This window comes from Gorilla gorilla, chromosome 6, assembly GCF_029281585.2.
Source record: "Gorilla gorilla gorilla isolate KB3781 chromosome 6, NHGRI_mGorGor1-v2.1_pri, whole genome shotgun sequence".
Classification (NCBI taxonomy): domain Eukaryota; kingdom Metazoa; phylum Chordata; class Mammalia; order Primates; family Hominidae; genus Gorilla; species Gorilla gorilla.
In genome coordinates, this window is record NC_073230.2 from 167538515 (window position 1) to 167554432 (window position 15918).

The 15918-nt window shown below is 44.1% G+C and overlaps 1 protein-coding gene across 2 annotated transcripts in view; it reads right to left on the reverse strand.

Moving 5' to 3' along the window:
* NCAPG2 (non-SMC condensin II complex subunit G2) overlaps positions 1–15918 on the reverse strand; it is a 69302-nt gene that overhangs the window by 28659 nt on the left and 24725 nt on the right. For both annotated transcript variants that reach the window (XM_004046559.5, XM_063708884.1), the window contains 4 exons: positions 11435–11614; positions 7469–7621; positions 1307–1529; positions 963–1075 (listed from right to left, as the gene is read on the reverse strand). In XM_004046559.5, coding sequence (XP_004046607.1) covers positions 963–1075; positions 1307–1529; positions 7469–7621; positions 11435–11614 — 669 coding nt within the window. The remainder of the gene's footprint in view (positions 1–962; positions 1076–1306; positions 1530–7468; positions 7622–11434; positions 11615–15918) is intronic.

The window sequence follows — 15918 nt, forward strand, 5'->3', positions numbered from 1 at the left end:
AGAAACTCAAACTCCACCGACCAAGAGCAGAACCATCTCTGAAGCTCTGAACACTGGCAGTGAGGGTGTAGTGAGCCCAGGGAGGTGGCCTGCCCAACGGCTGTGAAGACGGAAGTGGCTCTCACTCTCACTGAACTCTTCTCTCTATTCCACATCTATTTCCTGTATGTTTTTGGTAAGTGCCTTCTGAACAATTTCAACCCAGCATAACTGACTGAGGGGCTGGGCTGGTGGCCCATCACGGTGTGGCGGGAGATGGAGAAAGCACCATGGGGCATGAGCAGGGCCTGGGTGAGCCATCTGCTGCCCCTGCTAGGAAGGACACAGTGGGGTCAGACCCAGAAGCACTTGGCTCAGGACGAGCTGTTAGGGGAGCACACCAGCACTGTGCCTCAGCACAGGGCAAACTGTGTTTTGTGATTTCCTTTTAAAGTCTAGTTTCTTAATGTAGTGGCCATTGCAAAATGACCCCAAAATCTTACTTTAGATGTCCACAACCACAGGAGTTTAGAAGCTTAAGATAATGCTTATAAGTAACAAGTTTGTCTAAGTCTTAAACGTTACTTTCTTCTAATATAATTGGTTACTTTGGATTCTGAAGAAATTGTCCCTTTAATAAATTATACTTTCAAAAATATGGGAGTACCCAGAATCCAATCCAGCCATGCTACACCCAGGGTTGAACTGAAACACACAGAGACATTTAAGGTAAAGAAAATCTGGGACAAGATGTGACTGGTAAGAATTTTTCTTCTGTATTAAGTCCTACCTGAGCTCCAAAATGAACTACAAAGGATATATAGCAATTCTTTCAAAAATATTATTTATGACCTTCTGAAATAACTTGTTTAATTAACAATACTGAAGGAACAAAGAAAACATAGGAATATTCCTAACATAATGGCCCATGGGAGTGATGCCTCTGAGGCACTGTCTGCCCGGCCTGGCCCTGTTCTACTCACAGTCACATTCTCCTTCTCCCTTCCGTCCTCTTCCTCCTCGTCTTCTGGAGGCTCTCTTACTGCCCTCTGGATACAGGCATTTAAGCAATGACGAATAACATGAATCAGCTTTGCTGAAATGTTTAGGATAAACAAGAATTAATGGATGTGTTTCTTCTACAAAATTAACTATCTGATAGTGAAATTATAATCCCAATTAGTCAAAAGTACTATTTTAAGGGAAATCATTCAGAAATGCATTAAAGTATGAAGCTTATTAAATTGACAAATACTGAACTCTGTAATCTGTATTATGCTTTTGGGGGAAAACATAACAAGAACTGAGAAATAACAGCACTCCCTACCTATGTTGGTGCAGGCGGTGTGTTCGTGGGCGTACTGATAGAACCTCCTGGCAGCAGCGTGGTTCATCTGCACCAGGGTGACACAGCGCTCGCACCAGACCTCCTCCGGCTGATTCACAGGCAGGAAAGAATTAAAGATGAGGCTCACCAGGCGCCGAGACACAGGTCGAGAATCAGTTTCCAGACGAACCAGAATGTGCTCCATGGGGCATATTTTCCAAAACTGTGCAAAAAGCACATATGCAGAAGGAAATAATCAATTGTGCCTGTAACCCTGGAAACAGCTTAAGAAAAATTTCAAGCATAACCAAAAAAGGAACTAATTTTTATATTTAAAAAAATTCACTTCGAATGACTACACCAAAATCTGTGACTTTCTGTAGAGAAATTAGAATTAATAAATCTATATTTTTAAAAGTACTGTTATATAAGGCACCCAAGTATTAGGGTGCTAAGAGGGTTAATTAAAATTACTTAACACCATGATTAACATACAGGAAACTCTCCAATGATAGCTACGATTGTCAATCAATATTTTTTAATTTCTTAAAGTACCTTAACTTTTGGCCCATTAATGTGAAAAGTGAGTAAAAATATATACAACGTTTTTGACGTGGACACTCCATCTCCTATCTAAGAGGCTGGGGCATCACTCCTGAACCCCTGGGGCTGCCTGTCCCATCCACAGTGACTCCTTCTCTGACACAAGCCTGCCCAGATCATCATGGACGCCCACAGCCTAGTCTCATCTCCCCGCACCCATCTCACATGCAGCCTCCAGACAACCTGCAAAAATCAGAACTGATCATAGTGATAGCGTCCCTCTTCTCAAAAGCATTCGAACTACCTACAGAAAGCAAGCACCAATCTTAAGCACAAGAAATCCAAGACAAAAGAAAAATGCAGAACATGACAAAGCAAAACTGAATGGCATCACATCAAGCCCTGCCTCGGGCTCCTCACCTGCATGGTGGGCGAAACCCTCGACCTTGCATTTTTCTCAAGAACCTTGCTCCAAGGACCAATCCTTCTTTCTAGTATTTTCAATTGGATCTTTCTTCTTTACATCATTCCAACTCTTAGAACAAAAACCCACACACAAAACTCAACCTGAAGTTCCCATCTCCTGGCTCCCACCTTCCCTCCCCTTTGTCAGTCGACCTGCTCCTAAGTGTGCCTGCATCCCACCTCCACCTCCATATCTCACCTCCCAACCCCATCGACACTGCAGTCCACCCTCACTGAAGTTGTTCTTGCCAAGGTCATGATCTCATACTGCAAATTCAAATAGACATATGAACGCCCTCAACTCAGACAAAATCTGCAGCATCTGACACTGTCATTACTACCTCCTGAAGCGCCCCAGGGATACTTCCACTCAGGCACTTCTTCGTATTTCTGAAAAAGTTACTGTAGTAAGGACAATAAGCCCAAATCCCACACTGGGCAGTTTACTCACATTCTAGCATTGGAAAGACAGCGCATTACCCCAGTACTTCAAGCAGCCACAGGACAGTGGACAGGGCCAAGGTTCCCAGCTCTCACCTACAGCCACAGGGACAAGAATCTTCTGCCAAACCTGACTGAAGCCTTGGAAATTAAGGGACTGGAGATTTCTTACCTAAGGGTGAGAGGCTGTGCTGTCACGGTTTAAGAGGACAAGAAAGAGAAAAATACTAGGACTCATATTCTGACCAGAGAACAACTCAGTCCACCTCCACCCTGAGCCCCTTCTGCCCGTCCCAACACACGAAAGCCTCCTGGCCACAGGCTCCAGCCCCAACGGGTGGTTACTTCTGACAGCGAGGCATCAAGCCCTGAACACTGCACCAGCGGGCCTGCAGGTGACAGTGCTGTTGGCAACCAACCTGTCTGGAAATGCCTGAGGATGTCAAGCACAGAACCAAGTGCCTGAGCCACTATTTACTGTATTTTTGAAACCACCCCAGCATAGATATTAGTATTCCCACTTTATAGGTAAGAAGCAGGCTTCGAGTGATTAAGTACAAGATCATAGCACTTTTATCTAGTCTGCCACGCTGCCTTTCATTATCACACAAATGCACAGATCAGAGCTGCACGGGCCACACACTGCTGTAGAAATAGAAGTAGACTTATTGGCTGGGCACAGTGGCTCCCGCCTGTAGTCCCAGCAACTCAGGAGACCAAGGCAGGAGGATCGCTTGAGGCCAGGAGTTTGACGCCACCCTGGGCAACACAGGGAAACCCTGTCTCAAAAAAAAAAAAAAAAAAATTAAAAAGAAGACAATGCATTGAAGGGAAAGGGTTGACATCTCCTGCCCACTGGGCTCAGCCCAGCAGCCCAGGCCTACCACAGCTAACAAAGCAAACAAAGAGAAAGTATAACTCTCAATCCTTCTAGAGCTGCATGTACAAGACCCTCCACTGGGCCAGCGCACCCATTACTGAGGTGTGCACGCCAGGCCCGGCAGCCTGGCTTCATGCTGCCAGGTTGTTCCTGCCCATAGACAATGCCCTCCAGTCAGCTCCAACAGCTGTCCTCTGGCCAGCCAGACTGCCTCTTATACTCGTGTCATTCTGTAACCTTAACTTTCAAGGGAAATTAGCTTGCATGCCCGTCACAAACCTTTCCAGACACCTCACAACCAAATGGCTGTCTGCCTTGCACTTGCAAAGATTAAGGACTGAAACGCAAACGTTCTGCCTTCTTCCTCTGCTCTGGCACCCAAACTTCCTGGTGGGCCAGAGACCCTGTGTCCCTCCACCTCCCTTACCCGCTACTGTGTCCCTCCGCCCCGCCCCTTCTCCACTACTGGATCCCTCCGCCCCCCTTACCCACTACTGGGTCCCCGCACCCGCCTTACCCACTACTGGGTCCCCGCACCCGCCTTACCCACTACTGGGTCCCCGCACCCGCCTTACCCACTACTGGGTCCCCGCACCCGCCTTACCCACTACTGGGTTCCTCCGACCTCTTTACCCACTACTGGGTCCCTCCGCCCCCCCTTACCCACTACTGGGTTCCTCCGCCCTACTTACCTACCCTGTGTCCCTCCACCTTCTTACCCACTACTGTGTCCCTCCGCCTTCCTTACTGACCCTGGGTCCCTCCGCCTCCCCTTACCCACTACTGGGTCCCCCCGCCCTCCTTACCTATTACTGTTTTCTGTTTTGTTTTACTGAAGTTATTCTTTTTTTTATAAAATAATGGTAGAGTGGTTTTTAAGTGCTTATCTTTTAGAGATACATTCTGAAATACAAAGAAAACAATATGATGTCTGGAATTTATTTCAAAATAGTCTGGCAGTGTGGCCTGGATACGGTTTAGATAAAACAAGATTGGACATAGCAATAATTGTTGAAGCTGGGTGATGGGTACATCTAATTCACTCTATTAGTCTCTCTGCTTTTACATATGTTTGAAAATTCAAAATAAAAAATTAAAACAAAAAAAGTAAAAATATTCACAAAAAGTTGTTTTTCTCCAATAATTGCCTTAAAGTCTACTTTGTTTTCTGGTCCAACTTTTAAGTTCAGGGGTACAAATGCAGGATGTGCAGGTTTGTTAAATTGGTAGACATGTGCCATGGTGGTTTGCTGCACAGATCATCCCATTACCTAGGTATCAAGCCCAGCATCCATTAGCCATTATTCCTGATGCTCTCCCTCCTCCTACCCTCCACCCTCCAACAGGCCCCAGTATGTGTTGTTCCCCACCATGTGTCCACGTGTTCTCATCATTTAGCTCTCATTTATAAGTGAGAACATGCGGTATTTGGTTTTCTGTTCCTGCGTTTGTTTGCTGAGGATAATAGCTTCCAGCTCCATCCATTCCCTGCAAAGAACATGATCTCATTCCTTTTTATGGCGGCATAGTATTCCATAGTATATATGTACCACATTTTCTTTATCCAGTCTATCATTGAAGGGCATTTAGGTTGGTTCCATGTCTTTGCTATTGTGAATAGTGCTTCAATGAACATACGCAAACATATATCTTTATAATAAAATGATTTATATTCCTTTAGGTATATACCCAGTAATGGGATTCCTGGGTCAAATGGTATTTCTGCCTCTAGGTCTCTGAAGAAATGCCACACTGTCTTCCACAATGGTTGAACTAATTTACACTCCCACCAACAGTGTAAAAGCACAGAACTACAGTTCTAACAGGCTGTTTTAAAAAATGCCATCAAAATTGCAGCCAGTATTTTTATTGAAATTGACATGCTTGGCCGGGCGCAGTGGCTCACGCCCATAATCCCAGCACTTTGGGAGGCCAAGACAGGTGGATCCCCTGAGGTCAGGAGTTCGAGACCAGCCTGGCCAACATGGTGAAACCCCATCTCTACTAAAATTAAAAAAAAAAAATTCGCCGGGCATGGTGGCACGCGCCTGTAGTCCCAGCTACTCAGGAGGCTGAGGCAGGAGAATCACTTGAACCTGGGAGGCGGAGGTTGCAGTAAGGCAAGATTGTGCCATTGCACCCCAGCCTGGGTGACAGAGCGAGACTCTGTCTCAAAAAAAAAAAAAAAAAAAAAAATTGACATGCTTACTCTACATTTTTTTAAGAGACAAGGTCTCACTATGTTGCCCAGGCTGGTCTCACACTTCTGAGCTTAAGTGATCCTCCCACCTCAGCCTCCCAAAGTGCTGGGATTACAGGCGTGAGCCACCTCACCCGGCTGTTACTCTAAAGTTTATATGAAATGCAAAGGACCTGAAGTAGCCAAAGAATTCTGAAAGAACAGCAAAGCTGGAGAATGTACACTGCAAGACTTACTGTAAGATCCACACAGAACAAACGGATCAACACAACAGGACAGAGTCCAGAAAAGGACCACACACATGGTCAATGATTTTCAACAAAAGCATTTGCAAAGTAACTCAATTGGATATGACATTGGGTGTTAATACTACATTGGTCACTCAAAATATCCTTTGTTTTCTTCTAATATAAAAAAATTCACAGATCAAAACTCAAAACACACAAAGTAATATGTACTACATTCAGTGACAAGATCCCCATCATTGGCTGGGCATGGTGGCTCACACCTGTAATCCCAGCACTTTGGGAGGCCAAGGTGGGCAGATCGCTTGAGCCCAGGAGTTTGAGACCAGCCTGGGCAACATGGGGAAACCTCATCCCTACAAAAACTACAAAAATCAGCCAGACATGGTGGCACACTCCTGTGGTCCTAGCCACTTGGGAGGCTCAGGAGGGATGATGGCTTGAGGTTGCAGTGAACCAAGATCACACCCCAGCACTCTAGCCTGGGCATCAGAGTGGGACCCTGTCTCCCCCTCCCCCTCACCTCATCACCCTAAGCAACTGACACTAAATTCTCGTTCTCTTCAAAGGATATTTTACCCATATCTGAGCAATATTTACTTATATATATGTCTCCATTTTATTCAGCTGGTAGCACACCAGGACCACATCTACACTATGCTTTTATACTTCCATATCTTAGAGGCCTTTCCAAGGAAGCCCGACAAAAAGTTCCTCCTTGTTCTTTTCATGGCCACACGGCACCGCTTCTCTTATGAATACACAAATCTGTCTGGCTGACCCTACACTCTGGCATTATCAGTCTGTTTCTGGATGCTGTGCCATAGCAGAACAGCACTCAAAGTAAATTTCTAAGAAGCTACTGTGTGGAGAAAGTTCACAATGGTACCAAATAATAATGAAGTCAAGAACATTGCAATATTCTTAGCAAAAAGCTGAAGAGAACTAGAGCTGAAAGAGATCACTTCAGTAGTTTATAAAACATCAAAACGCACATCTGTCATAGAGCGGGTGTCTCCCTCCTTCACTCTGTGTGGGGCAGGGGGGTGGGGGTGGGGGGGTGGCTCATACTAGACACTCTCCATAAGTGCTCACCAGGTGCCAAGTATCCAAATATTACACCAAATATCTCACTGAAAACCTTCATACATGACGAAAATACAATGGAAGGCAGGGGTGCTTACATTAATGTCTTTCAAAAAGAAAACACATTGATAATATTTCTAGAACCTTTGATGAAAAACACAAAATAACATTTTTGACAGAGATAACTGGTCAAATCATATCAGTTATCAGTTTAAAATATGGAATTAAAACTACTTTCTTTCTGTTTGATGAACACATGTCCCTATTTCATGTCATAAGTAAAAAAGCCCTATTCATCCTACCTTAGCAGCCCTCACAGCTTTGATCTTCAACAGCATGTCCACAAAAGCTACCCTCACTTTCTCCGAATTGTCATGGAGACTGTATCTGAGAGCTGGAAGGAGCTGCTCTAACAATGGGTGGCTCAGTTTGTTGTCCAAAATCATTGGCAGACACTGCAACAGAGAGAAAGATAAACAATTCAAAATCAGAACATGCCAATGAAAGGTTCAGGTAGGAAAACTTCATTAAAGAAAACATTCAGTTCCATCTTTACTAGAACTACTAGTGAAATAAATATACCTATGGAAAATACCACTTTTTCTAGAACTATTTCATATAAAAGGCATACTTTTAATGAACCAGTATAGGTCCAACCACTGCTATTTGGTCCATCCATTGTTTTGTTCAAATAAGATTAAAGCAATTATAAAAGAAATCTTTAATGCTCTCTCTCAGCTAAATTTTAGAGAATTTTTGAGTTGAAAGAAACACAGAATAACTACTGGTCACATGGTCTCCAAAGGCACCAAGTCCAAGAACTCTGCGTTTCCTGACTTGATACTGCATGAAGATTGGAGGGAACAGAGCCAGCGTGTGTGACTCGAACGCACTCTCGGCTGACTACAGTGCCCACATAGCAGGTGGCACTCCTCCACAGGCCAAGGCTCAGTCTGGGCCCCCAAGCTCCAGCACTGCTTAAGCTCTACTGCCTTCTCCATCTAGTTTCAGGAGAAAGGACATTTTCATAGGTTTTTATTAAAAGTATATACAGTATTCCAAAAACATGTATATATATATATATATATATGTGTGTGTGTGTGTGTGTATATATATATATATATTTTTTTTTTTTTTTTTTTTTTTTTTTTTTGAGACGGAGTCTCATTCCGTTGCCCAGGCTGGAGTGCAGGGGCACAATCTTGGTTCACTGCAAGCTCTGCCTCCCGGGTTCATGCCATTCTCCTGCCTCAGCCCCCCAAGTAGCTGGGACTACAGGCGCCCGCCACCACGCCTGGCTAATTTTTGTATTTTTAGTAGAGACAGGGTTTCACCTTGTTAGCCAGGATGGTCTCGATCTCCTGACCTCATGATCTGCCCGCCTCGGCCTCCCAAAGTGCTGGGACTACAGGCGTGAGCCATCGCGCCTGGCCACATATATTTTAATGACGATAATTTTTTCAAAAAATTTCAAGTATATACAGCTCTTCTTCCAAAGCACTCAAGGGCAGACTGATTTGAATCATCTGCTCCACCTGTGTCCACAGCCTCCTCTTGATCCTGCCCTCCCACTGGACACCGGCCACCGGCCACCACCTACCTTGCCAGTTCCCCCAATCCCACAGCCCCTGTAGCCCCTGCCATAACACTGTGTTCTCCTAATTCTCCTTCAAATTCTCTGGTCTTTCTTCTGTAGATTCTCTGCTGACTCTTCCTCTACTCCAGAGCCCACTCATCCCTCCTCACAGATGACCCATCTGGGCAAGGGAGGCATCTCAGAGTGGCCCTGCAAGGGTTTCCTCAGAAGCATGAAAGCACCAGACTGTGGTCAGAAGGTCAGGACCAAGAGAAGACTGGCCAGGGAGCTGCAGCCACTTTGGGTGACAGCAACAGGAAGGAGCAGGTGAACCTCACACACCAGGAAGGGAAAGACAGGACTTGGGTGAAGGAGGAAGAAGCAAGAACAGCACACAAGTGAGTGACTCAGCAGATGGCATCATCACTTCAAGGAGAAAGAGGAGCGAGGGGGAGAGAGGAAAATAAATAAAACTCTTGGATGGCAGCAGGTTTGGAAAAGATGGTCATCAGCTCAGCAGTGGAGACAGGGTGGTTGCTATGACGTACAACCAAGGCCCCATCAGAAATGAAGCACCCACCCCAGCTGTCTTGGGGCTGCTGAGCTGCCCTCACCATCAGCATGCTTGGGGATGGCCTCCTGAAGAAAATGCCTTCTTCCCGGGCAGCCAGTGTGCAATAGTGAATCAGCATGGGCCCAGTCTGAAGGGCTCTGCTGGCTCCAGAGCTGCCTGTGGGTCTCCACGAGGCTTTCCCAGGCTGTGTCATGGCTTAATGTCCCTTCCCTTCCACAGGTGTGCACCCCAGGAGCACTTCCTAATCTGCATGCTGTGGATAGTCTGAATCTCAGAGCTACCTGCTGGTCAGCTGAGCAGAGCTCTCAAGAAGACGCTTGTCTGTAAACTGGGACCAGCCACATGCAAACCACAGTCAGAGCAAGGCTGGAAACCGGATCGCCAGGGGGAGCCCGTCACAGTGCAAGAAGCGCACGGCTCCCTGGCTCCTCAGCCAGCACTTGAAGAGTAAGAGTATTCAACCAAAGACCAGGAGGAAGAAGAGGGACTGAGGTTTTACCACAACATCCAGAAGGACAAGGGAATGGTGTAGGAATGAATTCTGCTCAAGGTCAAAAAAGTCTAGAGAAGCGGTCATGTGAAATTCACCTTGGCTAGAAATGCTTTACTGGAGTAGTGGACATAGAAGACGCTTTATAGTAGACTGGCGAGTGGCAGGAAATGGAGATAGACTATTTAGGTGACCACTAAACTAAGACTCTTTTGAGAGTAAGAAGGTTGCTCCTAACAATTACTGCAGAGCAACAGGCATGAGCCCAAATGTCTGATCACTCAACAAACACAGACATGCTCCTCAGAATATCTTTCTCTGCAATGAGGAGAGATGGGGGAGCCTCTGCCTCGGATGGAGATACGAACATGCTTACAAACCTATAGGAAGGACACTGCTGAGAGGGAGAGGCTGAATATGCACAGAAAAAAAATTTTTTTCTTTTTTTTTTTTTTTGAGACAAGGTCTGGCTCTATCACCCACGCTGGAGTGCAGTGGCACAATCTTGGCTGACTGCAACCTCTGCTTCCCACGCTCAAGCCATCCTCCCACCTCAGCCTCTCAAGTAGCTGGGACTACAGGTACACACCACCATGCCCAGCTACTTTTTTTTGTACTTTTTGTAGAGACAGGGTTTCACCACTCCGCTCAGGCTGGTCTCGAGCTCGTGAACTCAAGCAATCCACCTGTCTTGGCCTCCCAAAGTGCTGGGATTACAGGTGTGAGCCACTGCACCTAGCCCAGAAAACTTTTCCAATACAGATAATAAGCAAGCAGGTTCCTGAGAAGTGGGGAGGAAGATCCACAGAAGCCCCCACTAGGGCATGGCCGTGAGGCCCAAGAGCTGCTCTGAAAATGTCTGTTTTGCACATGAGGGAAGAGGAAGTCACCTGCTTTGTGCTCAGGGGAGTCAGAGCTTCTAAACAGTTGATTCCAGTAGCAGGAAAGTGAGATCAGTTCTTCTTAGGTCATCTCACAGTCCCTCAAGAAATTCTCTGAATTGGCCTCTCTGAGAGCTTTACAGATTCTCCAAACCCTCTCTCCAGGAGCATTTGTTTTTGCAGCCTGGGTAGCCCCCTCCCTCTGGTTCATTCCACACCTGGCCGTTTCACATTTTCTCACCAAAGTCAGGGGGAAAAAAGATCAGTGGCCACCCCACTACCATCTAACATACATATTACAATTTCTATAAACCTGAAGACAGTTCAGGTTGCTTAGAAAATAAAATGTGAGTTCTTCTTGCAAGGTTTGAGCTACGATTGGTGTTGGTGATAGGTGGGAGATACTAAAAAATTACTTAAGTGAATCCAAATATATTATATGTACAAGATTCTATGCAAAGCATATTTCTCCAAGACATTACACAAAGAGACAAAAGAGAATAAATTCAACAGTACTGGGACCCCTTCCCCCCTTACACTAAAAACTACTATTAGTTCAAGTCATCATTTTTTGTAGAAAACACTTTTAATTTGGTTTTTAAAAACCTTACTTTGGATATACGACAGGTCAAAAATGTTATCTCTGTGGAGTAGGATTACAGGTATTATTTTAATCTTTTTCTTTTCCTGTTTTTCTAATTATTCTACAATAAATAAACATTACTTACATAATTTAAAAAATCTTACCTTAAAGACAGAACAACGAACATCAGCTGAGCTCGTGTCAAATGCCAGTTCCCCAGTCACCTTCTTCAGGAGGTCAATAAGAATGGTCGGGGGCATCATTTCCCAGTACTTAGAAGTTATTTTACAAACACCAAGGATCCCTGTGGAACGGACCATCGGGTAAGGATCTTCTAAAAGGCTCTATAAGTAGGAGGGGAGAAAGGCTTAAAAACCTTGAAAACCTTGACTTATTTCATCTGCTTCACACATGAGCACTTCAGGGATTTGTAACTTAGAGAAACTTTGAGCATAGAAATACTGGACACATATGGATTCCTAGACCTGAGATTACTTGCTATCGCTTCTAAAGCAGAGTATTTAAGATCAAGCCAGAAACATGGGGTGCCGCATGTGCCACATCCCCTGACAGCAGGGCCTCAAAACCAGCTCTGTCATTCAGTGAGACCTGCACACTCAGCCGACCATGGCAGGTGTTCAGATTAGGCATGGCCCACGTACACCACGCTTTTGAATTCTAAAATGCTGTAATGCATTTTAGAGCCCAGAATAAAATAATTCTACTTGTAATGAACTAATCCAGGCCATGATCGTCAGTGGTACTAAAAATTCAAAAACAGACAATGAGGCAATAAGTACCCCGATGGGAGTATTCGACATCAACAGGGAAATAATCTCACGAAACAAAATCCCAAATACATGAATCGGATCAACTCTCTCATTTAACTACCAATTTATAGGAAACACAAAGGGCAGAGGGACACACTAATGGCATCACAGGAATGGGTTCTATAAAATCCAGACTGCTGGAAACGTCATAGAATAATTTGGCTTCTTCAATGACAACAAAAACAGCAAGTTTTAAGAAAACAAAACACAAAAAGATTATGGCGAGAGAGCTCGTGGTCCAGGAGACTTAAGCAACATGTCAGTTAGTCATAGCACATGGGCCTTAGTTAGAGAAACATTCAAACAAAACGAGAAAATGAGAGCAACGAATGGGTACCCAAAGACACTAAGCAATCATCGTTAATTTATCTTTAGCTGTGATCATGGCATGATTAAAAAAAAAAAAAAGATTATCTTTTACCAATACCTTCTGACCCATTTAGAGCTGAAATGATATGATGTCCCAAATATGTTTCAAGACAGGGGAAGAAGAAATCAGATTGGGATTAGTCAGCAATGAGTAAAACTGTGTTGTGGGCACACAGGGGTTATTACTCCAGTCTCTTTTTTATTATGCATGACATTTTCTATTAGAAACGTTGAAAAACACAACAGAATTCTTACTACTTTAATTAGAAAAAAAGACTTCAAGTTAAAATTAAGCATTTACCCCATCTCCTCCCCAAAATTTGACCAAAATGATCAATTTCTATTAGCAATAATAGAAACAAAAAGACTGAGAAATTTCTGTAAGAGAGGGAATAAGGAATAGATTCATGGAGAAAAGAGCATAAAAGGTTGTAACCTAGACATTCCTAGGTGAGGGTGCTCTAAAGACAGGAGGCTGTGACCTCAGAGAGCTCACATCAGCCCCGAACCCAGAGCCCAGGTTACAGAGAAGAGAGTTTGTGGCAAGAGCTGCAAACAACCCCTGATGAGGCATACAGGCCAGCAGGAGTTCAGGGGCAAGGATGTGCTCCCCAGGATAAAGTCTTACAAATGGTTTCTAAACCACGTGTGTCATCTGCCAGGAAGAGATACTGGGCAACAGACAAAGAACAAAAAAAGAGCCAGCAATAACTCTAAGCCTCCAGAAAGGCAAAAGAAGGAAGAGCAATGCCACCCAGAAGGAAAGGGTCCTTTGTACTTGGGTACCAAGGGGTCACCTGCCTGCCTGCTCTTCCTCCACAGAAACTAAGGGAAGCCCTCCTGCTGTTGCACTCTGCCCATTTAGGCAAACCTGAGACACAACTCAACATAACTAGAGAAGAACACTTGCTAACTACCTTACCAACCCAATCCTTTATCCAAACATAAGCATGGAAAAGATGACCAGTCATTTAAGAAAAAGCAAATAGGAAGAAAAAAAGATGATAAGAATAAAGCAAAAAAAAAGAAAAAAAAAACAGAAAAGAACTTTAGGAATCTGAAGGCCTGTCCTTGGGATTCAGAAGTTTTTATACATTTTGTTTTCTATTAATTACTTTCAATAATAATCTTTAAAAATAATAAAAATATATTCTGGACAATCACCTTACAACCACATCCTCTCTGGACTCAAGTGTCCAGACCTGTTTGCAATTACACCATCACCAGAGAAGCACTCAAAATGACAGCACATGACTTGCAATGCTGTTTCTGTCGCATCTCTTCATTTAAAAACATTCAAAGAATCCTTTTCTTTTTTGAAACAGGGTCTTGCTCTGTCACCCAGGCTGGAGTATAGTGGCACAATGTCAGCTCACTGCAGCCTTGACCTTCCAGCTTCAAGTGATCCTCCCACCTCAGCCTCCCTAGTAGCTGAGACTACAGGCATGCACCACAGTGCCCAGCTGATTTTTTTTTTTAATTGGTATAGATGCGGTTTCGCCATGTTGCCCAGGATTGCTCAAGCAATCCTTCTTCCTCGGCCTCTCAAAGTGTTGGGATTACAGGCGTGAACCACTGCACCTAGACCCTTTTTTATTTAAAAAAAAAAAAAAGGTTCTCCATATTACTCAGGTTTAAGAAATAACAATAAAGCTAAAAGCATGAGAGAACAGTTAAGGTACACAGAGGATACAGGAAATAAGCACTGCTCTTACTTATTTATCAGATCACCTCCTTTGTCTCCTCATGATAGAGCCTAATTTCCATCTAAAGGTTGAGTTAAAGCCTCAAGAGGTGCAGCACCAGGGACAGGAGCTCTCAGCCAGCTTTGGTGAACAATGCCGCAGGCCAGACCCAGCTGGTACCTGCTCCTACACAGTCCACAGTGCTAAGAATGGTTCATATTTCTTAATGGTTGGAAAAAATGAACAAATTAACATTTTATGGCATGTGAAAATTACATGAGATTAAAATTTTGTTGTCCACAAAATTTTTTTCTTTTTTTAAAATAAGAGTCAGGGTCTCGCTCTATCGCCCAGGCTGGAGTGCAGTAGTATAATCGTGGTTCACTGTAGCCTTGACCTCCTGGGTTCAAGCGATCCTCCCATTTAAGGCTGCAGTGAGTGATGATCACGCCACTGGACTCCAGCCTGGGAGACAGAGCACGACTCTGTCTCTAAAATAAAATAAAATAAAATAAAATAAAATAAAATAAAATAAAATAAAATAAAATTTAAAAATAAGGAATCTTAAAAAAAAGGAATTGTAGATAAATATACATAATGTACACAGCAAAATACTAATGACTTCATTTAGGGATGTGTGTGTGTGCATGAAGAAGTATACAGATATTTATTACACTTTTTTTTCTTTTTATTTTTTGAGACAGGGTCTCACTCTGTCACCCAGGCTGGGGTGCAGTTGTGTGATCATGGCTCACTGTAGACTTGACCTCCTGGGCTGAAGCCTCCCAAGTAGCTGGGACCACAGGCGTGTGCCACCACACCGGGCTGTTTTTTTGTTTGTTGTTGTTGTTGTTTTTAACTTTTTGTAGAGACGAGGTCTCACTATGTTGCCCAGACTGGTCTCAAATTCCTGGCCTCAAATAGTCCTCCTACCTTGCCCTCCCACAGTGCTGGGATTACAGGCGTAAGCCACTGTGCAGGCCTATTATACTATTACTTCAACTTTCTGCATGTCAGGTTTTCCATAAGTTAGAAAATAAAAAGAAAAACAAAAGGGAGCACTTCAGAAGCACCACAGGCGACAGCATTACAACAGCACTTTGTTGTCACTGTTTCCTAAAACTTTACTACTTAGGACAGTAGATAGTATGCACTGCTTAAGTAAGCTGTGTTAGGAAATACAGACTAAGTAGATGAAAAGAATCCACAATACTCCTTGGAAATAAATGCCGCATCTTAACACCCTAGCACCTCATCTGAAAAATCACCTGCCACAGGCATTATTTGTAGGCTTGCCCTGAAATATAACCAGTGTTTGCTCATTACGCTACCCAACACCTTTAGGATAGGCAATATCGCAATCGCACTTACAGAGAAAGACACAGAGAAGTTAAGTGACTTGCCCAAAGCCACATACCTATTAAGTGAGAGTGGTGGACTCTGACCCCAGAGAGCAGGGGGCTGACACCAGAGCATGTGCTTTACCCACCATGTGACACCACCTCTCCATTGGGGAAACAACAGGCATATGCATAAAATGTTTAAAACCACACATAGTAATAAATAATTAAACGTCCCAAAAGTAGAAAAAGACACCACAGGTCCACGCTTGTTATAGAAGGCCCCAGGGAGAAGTGGCATCTCTCTGAAGAACAGTCCAGGTTTAGAAACCATGCCATGTGGGAGCAGAGCTCTGGCGGTTACAGGGGAGGTGGGGACACACACAAGCAGTACATGCCACAGCCTGGACAAAGCTGATATCTG